The sequence below is a fragment of the Nicotiana tabacum genome, chromosome 16, assembly GCF_000715075.1.
Source record: "Nicotiana tabacum cultivar K326 chromosome 16, ASM71507v2, whole genome shotgun sequence".
Lineage (NCBI taxonomy): Eukaryota > Viridiplantae > Streptophyta > Magnoliopsida > Solanales > Solanaceae > Nicotiana > Nicotiana tabacum.
Genome location: NC_134095.1, coordinates 51,798,022 through 51,808,651, shown reverse-complemented (window position 1 = coordinate 51,808,651; position 10,630 = coordinate 51,798,022). Strand labels below are relative to the sequence as shown.

Genomic DNA, 10,630 nt, shown 5'->3' with positions numbered 1-10,630 from the left:
AGACAGGGGGACTTACTGTTACAAAGTTATGACGCTCGGCTTAAAGAACGCTGGGGCAACATACCAAAGGCTAGTAACCAAAATGTTTCAAGAACACCTAAAAAAACCATGGAGGTGTATATAGATGATATGCTGGTCAAATCACAACAAGCAGGGGATTATATTCAACACTTGACTGACACGTTTCAAATTCTTCGCAAATTTAACATGAAGTTAAATCCTAAGAAATGTGAATTTGGCGTATCATCAGGTATGTTCTTAGGTTTTCTTGTTTCTAGCCATGGAATTGAATAAATCCCGCACAGATTAAAGCTATTGAGGAAATTCTGGATATACTCATGAGCCAAAAAGAAGTATAAAGGCTGACAGGAAGAATAACAGTCCTGGGAAGATTTATTTCCCAGTCGTCAAAAAAGTGCTTCAAATTCTTTCAGCCTTAAAAAAGTAAAATCAATTTGAATGGTCTGAAGAATATCAACAAGCACTTAAAAATTTAAAAGCGTACATGTCAAATCCACCATTGCTAGCTAAACTAAAAGATGGGGAGAAATTTCTTATCTACCTTGTTGTTTCAGAAGTTGCGGTAAGTACCGTATTAGTACGAGAGGACCAAGGTAAACAATCTCCCATTTATTATGTTAGCAAATATTTATTAGATGCTGAGACTCGGTATCATCATTTAGTAAAACTTGCATTAGTATTAATTATGGCATCTAGGAAATTAAGGCCTTATTTTCAATGTCATCCTATCTCCGTGGTAATCGCCTACCCTTTACGTAATATATTACATAAACTAGAGTTTTCGGGTAGATTAGCCAAGTGGGCTATAGAACTAAGAGAATATGACATTACATATCAACCTAGAACTGCAATAAAGTCACAAGTTTTAGTAGATTTTGTGGCAGATTTTAGCCAAGGGATACAATTGGAAGCAGAAAAAGAACTGCAGGTATTTAACGGGTCTAATCCAGGTACTTGGACCTTATTTACTGACGGTTCATCAAATTTAAAAGGAGCAGGTCTAGGCATTGTCCTGGTACCACCTGCGGGTGAAACCATACGACAAGCCATAAAATGTCATCCAATCACTAATAATGAGGCAGAATATAAAGCTGTGATTGAAGGTTTAGAATTGGCACGAGAGCTTGGAATAGAGCAGGTCATAATCAAAAGCGATTCGCAGCTTGTAGTTAACCAAATGCAGGGGACTTATACAGCTAGAGAGGCAAGGATGCAACAATACCTGGAAAAGGCACGAGATTTAGTTAGACATTTCTAAACTTGGAAAATCACGTAGATACCAAGGGAAGAGAATGCCAAGGCAGACGCTCTAGCTAATCTTGCATCCGCTGCAGAAGTAACAAATGAAGAAAACGCTTTCGTGATACATTTGTTTCATTCAATGCTCGATCAAGACAAAAATGAGGTAAATTACAATAATCTAACTTGGGATTGGAGAAACGAGATTGTCAATTTTTTGCAGTATGGAATACTACTTGAGGATAAGAAAAAGGCTCAAGCACTTCGCCAAAAAATTGCTCGTTACTGTTTAAATCAAGGCAATTTATATCGAAAAATGTTTGGTGGCTCTAGCTAGATGTCTCGGTCCTTCTCAAACGGAATATGTGATGAAAGAAATACACGAGGGACATTATGGAAATCATGCTGGAGGGAGATCTTTGGTAAAAACCATAATTAGAGTTGGCTATTACTGGCCAAAAATGGAAGAAGAGGCGGAAAATTTTGCGGCTAAATGTGATAAGTGCCAATGACATGGCAGCAACATGCATCGACCAGCTGAATTATTACATCCAGTTATGGCACCATGGCCTTTTATGAAATGGGGGATGGATATCGTAGGTCCACTGCCACAATCCAAATATAAGGTAAGATTTCTGTTAGTACTCACCGACTATTTTACTAAGTGGGTAGAAGCAGGAGCCTTCAAATAGGTACGAGAAAAAGAGGTTAGAGACTTCTTCTGGAGAAATATCATATGCCGATTTAGGGTGCCAATGGAGATCATATGTGATAACGGCCCGTAATGCATAGGTTCACAAATTACAGAATTCTTCCAAAGTTGGCCAAATTAAAAGGATTACCTCGACACCTTATCATCCGGTGGTCAATGGACAAGCTGAATCAACAAATAAAGTTATTATCAATAACTTGAAGAAAAGACTAGAAGAATCAAAGGGCAATTGGCCAGAGGTACTACCTGGAGTCTTGTGGGCTTACCGAACAACAACAAAAACAAGCATGGGAGATACACCATTTTCACATGTATACGGAGCTGAAGCCTTAATTCCAGTCAAAATAGGGGAGCCAAGTACGAGATATACTCAAGCTACTGAAGAGTCAAACGAAGAAGAGATGCGGGTAAACCTAGATTTACTTGAAGAAAGGAGGGAAACTGCATTAATAAGGATGGCAGCGCAAAAACAAGTTATTGAGTGGTATTACAATCGGATAGCTCGTCTCAAATACTTCAAGATTGGGGACTACGTACTCAAGAAATTTTTCCAATCCACGAGGGTAGCCAATACAGGAAAGTTAAGTCCAAATTGGGAAGGGCCTTATAAGATTCATGGTATCATAGGAAAAGGTGCATACGAGCTTGAAACATTGGATGGAAAGATTCTACCTTCAAATTGGAATGTTGTTCATCTGAAGAAGTACTATTTCTAAGGGAAGGAAATACCAATGGTCAGGTATCCCCACTCACGATTTTTATTTTTGAATTATTAAAATTTTACTAATAATTTTAGATGATAGGCAAAAAGCTAGCCCACACTAAATAATGAATTTCGACCTGAAAGACATGCGGAGGGAACATAATTTCCAGTCTAGGATTACAACTATTTTGATGGAAATGTAATGGGTTAAGCAATTTTTATCTAAAATTGTACCTCCGAGTCTCGTATGTTTTTCCTTTTCAGGAAAAGGACCGCATAGAAGGAATAATCAAGTGCTCGAGATTTCATACTTCAAAACTCAAACACTTGGGGAACTATATAATATACAAATGATATATGTATAAGAAAGGCAAAGAAGGCTGAAACAATTAAATTTCAAGTCAAGCCTAAAGTCTACTCAACAAATATCAAGTTTAGAGCAAAGTCACCAGCCAAAAAGAAATGCAAGCCTTATCCAAAAACCTATGATGAATACACTCGTGGATATAAATTTCAAACTCCTACGAATGTTTAGGTTAAAGGAAGTATTTAGCCATGGGTCATAAAGAAACCCTTGGATTATTTTACAACTCTGTTGTAAAGAAAACAGATTTGGAAGAGTTATAGAAGATATTTAAATACATGTAATGTATTATTTAAGCTTGACAAAGTTCGAATGAAAACTTTTATCAAAGTTATTCCAATAAACATGTTTGTTCATATTTCTTCTTTCATATGTTTACACCATTATGAAGTTGAGACGTCTTCTTCATTAAGTGTCGTATATAAAAGGGTCCTCTTTTATAATTCATGCTTGATTCAAAAATCCATGAAATTAACTAAGCATTTTTAGTGCAAAAAATTTAAAGAGTAAAAAAAAACCACATATTAAAATTAAAATAGAAGACCTTGAACTTATAAAGAAACAAAGCAAGGGCAAATCATTCAAAGAGTATAACAGAGACTCAAAGTCAAAAGTATTAAGTTGAAGCAAAAACTTTATAATACTAGGTTGAAATTAAGTATGAATTTAGTCCTAACTTAATTGTCATTATAAAATTCCCGAAAAGACCTGGGGATATGTTGTTACCAAAAACATTACCCCTAAAAGGGACCAGGGGTAAAACCATCAAATGTTCCACCAACAAAACAAAAACAAAAAAAGTTAAACTTCATAAACAAACTTTCATTGTGGAGCAGGTTCTGAAGAAGAATTAAAAATGGCATCATCACCAGAAGAAGATTTGATTTGATCAGAAGTAGCTGGGACATCCATCGCACCAGGATTAGCTTCAACATTTTTTGGAGTATCAGCCATGGGTGAAGAAAAACTTTGGCTTTGCTGAGTTTTTTCAATTGTCTCCTTTATCTTTGCTAATTCAACATCCAAATTAATACCTTCCTGGCTTACCTCCATAAGGGTATCATGGTGCGTGTTCAAAATGGCCCAACTTACTTCAATAGCGGCCTTATCTTCAAGAGCCTCCTAGTCTCTTTCCCAATGGTCAATTTCACTCTTTAGCTCCTCCTTTTCAACTGAAGCAGCATCGTAAGAAGATTGCAAATGGGCAAGTGAACTCTCTAAGAACTTAACCTTATCAGAAGACACTCGAATATCTTCTTGGGTCTAGGTGAGTGTTTGAACAAGCTCACCAGCATAAACCTCTTTCTCATTCAACAGGGCCTTCAGACCTCTAGTCTCTTGTGTGGCTTTGGAGAGTTGTTCAACAAAAGATGACTTGAGAAGTTCTTATCTTTGCCCGCCTGGTTCGAAGAAGCTTTTTCAACTGCTAGCTCTGATGCCATGACTCTTAGCTGTTGCTCTAAGGTACATTTGTTCTCCTCTAAAACTTCCATCTCAAGTTGGAGGCTCTCATACTACTCTTTCCTATTATCTGCCTCAATCTGGTAATTATGCATCAACTGCTCTATATGGGAAACACTTTTCATCATCTTTGTGATGATGAGATTAATCTACATAAAAAAAAGGATAAGAATCCTAGTAGAAGGAAAATGGTATAAAATATGAAAAGAAATCTATACCTTCAATGATGATTGCATGATATCATTCATCCAAGTAAAAGAACTGTGACTTTCTAGTTTGGAATTTTCAATCGGACCAATCAAGGGTTTTAACCATACATCAACCTGGCCTGATTTCTTTAGAAGATTACCATCGGCAGGAACTTCATTGGTAATTTACTTCATTACCCTACTTCCACTTGAAGAACCAATTTCAGTACGAGAAATATTGGTAGCAGGGATAGTAGAGGAAGTCATAATGGCTTGAGGCGGAGCAGAAATAGCATCAATAAGAACATACACGTGATGTTCCATTGGGACAGATACGGGAAGGGAGGCAAGAGGTACTTCCTCAGACACCAAGTCAAAGCCTTCATTATCAAACCCACGCGAAAAAACTTGTTTATCAGAGTCACGAGCTTCCATGGGAGTCTCTTCGTCAGAACTCACTAAAGTGGCTTCAATAGGCTCGGTTATGGGAACAAAATGAGTAGGAGTAACTTCATCATCCGAAATGACGCATCTTCTAGCCCGCACCTTTCTAACCAAAGAACTTCCACCTCGTTCCTCCTCGTCTTCAGAATCCTGGGGTCTGTCAGCTTTCCTTTTCGATGAAGAACTCAAAATTATCTCTTGAGCTCTTACCAAAGAAAGTCTAGAAGCTGCAATTGACTCAACACTTACACCACGAATAGGAATCCTTGATAAAAAGAAGGGTTAAATACATTCTAAAGAAAGAATGAATAACAATAGAAGGAAAAGAATAAAAAATGTATCGTGAGTTTTAGCCTTCCAACCAAACCTGTTTGAGAGGTACTTCCAAGATCTAAATTCCATTGGAGAAATGGTCAATAATTTCTCTACCCAACCACAGAAATTGGGAATCTCTTCAACAGTTACCATGTGTCACGACCCAAAATCCCAACCCGGTCGTGATGGCGCCTCTCGTGAGGACAAGGCCAGCCAATCAACAAAACAGTACATCTCTTTATAATTACTTAGAAGGAATAAGTCTAAATCATGGGCAATATAATCATAAATGTGAAATAAACGTGATAGAACAAAGAAAATCATCCCAACTCAGCCCGAAATCGGGGTGTCACAAGTCATGAGCTACTACCGAGTTTACTAATATTTTACAAAGTCTGAAATTATCATAAATAACAAAGATAAGGGAGAAAACGGGGTTGCGGACGTCAACAGCTACCTCGTTACTCCTAGTCACCGCCTGGCCTGGAAAGAATCAGCGCTCAGGAGCGAACTCAGCTCTGCCTGTATCTGCACACATGGTGCAGGGAGTAATGTGAGTACTCTGACCCAGTGAGTAATAAAAGTAACTACAGTCCGAAGATAAGAAAAACCAGTAAATACACAAAGTAAGCTAAAATCCAAATATGCAGCAACATATGGAACTGAGCAGCTAAACAACAGTATAGATAGAAATACATGAATACAATGCAATGCATATGATGGTACATTCCCGTACCCACTGCGGCGTGCAGCCAGAGCCATCCCTATTTATTTATCGTCGACGGCGCTCACTGGGGGTGTGTACAGACTCCGGAGGGGCTCCTACAGCCCAAGCGCAATATCTTGGTCAGTCATTGTTACCTGACCGGTCAGCCATTGTTACCTGACCAATTTATATCATACAGTGCCATTGTTACCACTGTTCAAGTATATCATCCAGTGTCATTGTTACCACTATTTCAAGTATATCACACAGTGTCATTGTTACCACTGTGTCAAGTATATCACACAGTGTCATTGTTACCACTGTTTTAAGTCACTTTATAATCAGTCCAGAAAATAATATAATAAGCCCCTTGGGCATTTACAAAACAGAAGTTTCCAGCCCGAAATACATTTAAAATGTCATTTGAGTTTTCAACACTTAGAATTACGGCTGAGTTTGCAAAACAGTAATTAAAACCTTGGAATGAAATTAAATGATATGCAAATCATGCTAAGCAGGAATATTAATTCCCGAAGGATTCTCCAAGTCGGCACAAAGCCCCCAAACGTGGCATTAAGCCCAAATATCATCAATACATGTGCGTATCAATCGCCAACATATTATAAGTATCAATTCAATGTGCGAATCAGTCGCCAATATACTATAATTATCACTCGGGATGGACCAAGTCACAATCCCCAATCATATACAACCCCGCACCTGCCATGGGATGCGTGTCACGCCTCAATATAGCGTTACGATGTGATAGTCCGGGGTTTCAAACCCTTAGAACAGCAGTTGCATCAATTACTCACCTCTAGCTCGCTATGCCCTTGCCTCTCTAATTGGCCTCCTCGTGTGACGAATCTGACAAAAATCACACAAACCTCGATGAAGTTCGATTTCTAAAAGACGGGGTTTTAACCATACATATCTGAATTTCGCCCCTTAATGATACTATAATGATCCCATAAATTATGCCATTTAGGCATATTATCAAACATCTTGTAGGCATAAATATTTACACCTCTTAACTATACCATTGGTTCCTCCAACTATCACCGTTAACCAATAATTTATCACACTATTATTCTTTAACAATTTATACTTCTAACATCATATGTGTGATCAACCATTCACACCCAAACCAACAAAAATTCCATCAAATAAACACCTTTAAATCCCTACCATGTTCATGTATTTAAATTGGGAATTTATGGCTTCCAACCACCATACAATAAGTTGTAATACTTGATTCATACTCATATTTCCAGAATATATCCATATATGTGAGTCTAAGGGTGTAGGATTACCTTTTGGAAGATATCTTGCAAAATCCTCCTTTGAGTTCTTGAAGGAATTTCTTGAAAATCTAAAGATTTTTAAGATCAATCCATGTTAATATAAGTGTTTGGGAGTAGTAATCAACTCAAAATACTCCAAAAATCTTACCTTAGGATCATAGGGATGAAGTTTGGGACGAAATCCCCTTGAGAGAGCAAGCCTTAACCCCAAAAATGAGTTGGGAACTCTCTAGGCCGGTCTTGGGGTACTTAAAAACCTACAGTCACGTAGTTCGCGCGTTGTTCGCGCGTTTTTTCGCTCGTTTTGCTGAGCATTCTGCCTCAGATGCGCGAAATGCGCTACTTCGTGTGCTCTGACACCTGACCAGTGAAATGGTCATAACTTCCTGTATACACTTCCAAATGACAAACGGTTTGTTGAATTGGAAACTAGACTCAAAGAGCTTTAATGTGATAGGTTGTAGCTCACACAACTCCTTATATAACGAGAGATATTATCATTCAAAGTGAGGCCTTGTGCGCACTTATTTACAACTTTCGTCTATTATGAAATTTCCAACTTGAAAAGTTCCCGTTAGCCATCCGAAATCATCCCGAGGTCCTCGGGACCTCAACCAAAAATACCAATACATCTTATAATATTATTCAAACTTGTTCCAATTATCAAAACACCTCGACTAATACCAAAATTATCGAATTACACCGATTCAAGTCTAAGTTCCTTTAAAACTTCCAAAACGCGCTTTCGATCAAAACTCGACCAAAAAATGTCCGAATGACTTGAAATTTTGCACACATATCCAAAATGGCATAACGAAGCTACAGAAATTCTAGGAACTCCATTCCGACCGTCGGATCAAAATTTCACCTATCAACCGGAAATCGCCAAAATACTAACTTCGCCAAAATGAGCTAATTTCTTACCGGACCTCCAAAATTAATTCCGATTGCGCTCCTAGGCCTTAAATCATCCCCCGAAACTAACCGAATCATCGAAATTCACTTCCGAGCCCTCTAACTCACAAGTCAACATTCGGTTGACTTTTCCAAACTAATTCTTCCTTAAAGAGACTAATTGTCCCATTTCATACCAAACTCGGTTCGAATTGACTCAAATTTACTAAGTACACATATTGAAACATGAATAAGCATTTAACGGGGAATACGGGACGTAAATACAGGAAACGACGGTTCGGGTCGTTACATTCTCCCCAACTAAAACAAACGCTCGTCCTCGAGCGAGTTAAGAAACATACCTGGAGTTTCAAATAGGTGCGGGTACCTGCTCCGCATCTCCTACTCGGTCTCCCAAGTAGCCTCCTCCACGGGACGACTCCACTGTACTTTCACTGATGTTATATCTTTTGATCTCAATTTTTGAACCTGTCGACTCAAAATAGCCACTGGCTCCACATTATAAGTCAAATTTTCATCTAACGGTACTGTACTGAAATCCAATATATGAGATGGGTCCTCAACATACTTTCGGAGCATAGAAACATGGAATACCGGGTGAACACCTGACAAACTAGGTGGCAAGGCAAACATATCGACCACCTCTCCAACATTCGTAAGTATTTCAAAAGGTCCGATAAATCGCGGACTTAGCTTTCCTTTCTTTCCAAATCTCATAACACCCTTCATGGGTGAAACCTTCAGCAAAACCTTCTCACCTGCCATGAATGACACATCTTGGACCTTCCAGTCCGCATAACTATTCTGATGCGACTGAGCTGTGCGAAGTCTTTCTTGAATTATCTTCACCTTTTCTAAGGCATCCTGGACCAATTCTGTCCCCAACAACCTAGCCTCACTGGGCTCAAACCAACCCACTAGAGTTGTACACCGCCTCCCATATAAGGCCTCATACGGTATCATCTGAATACTGGACTGATAGCTGTTGTTGTAGGCAAACTCTGCAAGTGGTAAAAATTCAACCCAAGAACTTCCAAAAATCAATCACGCAGGCACGCAACATATCCTCCAATATCTAAATAGTACGCTCGGACTTTCCGTCCGTCTGAGGATGAAATGCTGAACTCAACTCCACCTGAGTGCCCAACTCGTGCTGAAAAGTCCTCCAAAACTAAGAAGTGAACTGAGTACCTCTATCCGAAATAATAGTAACTGGAACACCATGCAACCGCACAATCTCCTGAATAAAGATCCTAGCCAGCCGCTCCGCAGAATATGTGGTACACACCGGAATGAAATGCTCTGACTTGGTCAGCCTATCCACAATGACCCAAATCGAATCAAAATTCTTCAAAGTTCGAGGAAGGACACTCATGAAATCCATAGTAACTCTCTCCCATTTCCACTCAGGAATAATTATCTGCTGAAACAAACCGCCCGGTCTCTGATGCTCATATTTCACCTGCTGACAGTTGAGACACCGAGCCACATATCCCACAATGTCTTTCCTCATTCTCCTCCACCAATAATGCTGTCTCAAGTCTTGATACATCTTCACAGCACCCGGATGGATGGAATACCGCGAACAGTGGGCCTCCTCAAGAATCAAATCTCTAAGCCCATCAACATCGGGCACACAAATACGGCCATACATCCTCAATACGCCATCATCACCTATAGTCACATCTTTGGCATTATCATGCTGAACTCTGTCCTTAAGGACAAGCAAATGCGGATCATCATACTGGTGCTCTCTGATGCGATCATATAAGGAAGATCGAGAAACCACACTAGCCAATACCCGGCTAGGCTCAGAAATATCTAACCGCACCAACTGATTGGCCAAGGTCTGAACATCAACTGCAAGAGGCCTCTCCCCAACTGGGATGTAAGCCAAACTCCCCATACTGACTGCCTTTCGGCTCAACGCATCGGCCACTACATTGGCCTTTTTCTGAAACATATAACCTCTACAAATTACTATGATTAGAAATACAATTTCCTTAATCATCTGAAGATCATTCACCCTAATCATCTGAAGCTCATTCCTCTAATCACCTAAAGCTGCCCGTACATCGAGCCAAATTTGCTCATTACAACAAAATTCCAAGTATCGCTCATAAACATGCTAAGTGCAATAATATCTCTGAGGGACATATAGCGTTATAAGCTACAAAACTCAAGCACAACTGATGTGCGATGTACAATCTGAATTTCAAGAGCCAAGATGCTCATATAATGTCATTCCTACGTGGATT

General features: G+C 39.2%; 1 protein-coding gene across 1 annotated transcript; it reads left to right on the top strand.

Moving 5' to 3' along the window:
- The first annotated feature begins 2,259 nt into the window (after positions 1-2,259).
- LOC142170232 (uncharacterized) lies at positions 2,260-2,688 on the top strand. The gene has a single exon (XM_075232088.1). The coding sequence runs from the start codon at positions 2,260-2,262 to the stop codon at positions 2,686-2,688; it is 429 nt and encodes a 142-aa protein (XP_075088189.1).
- Positions 2,689-10,630: the final 7,942 nt, after the last annotated feature.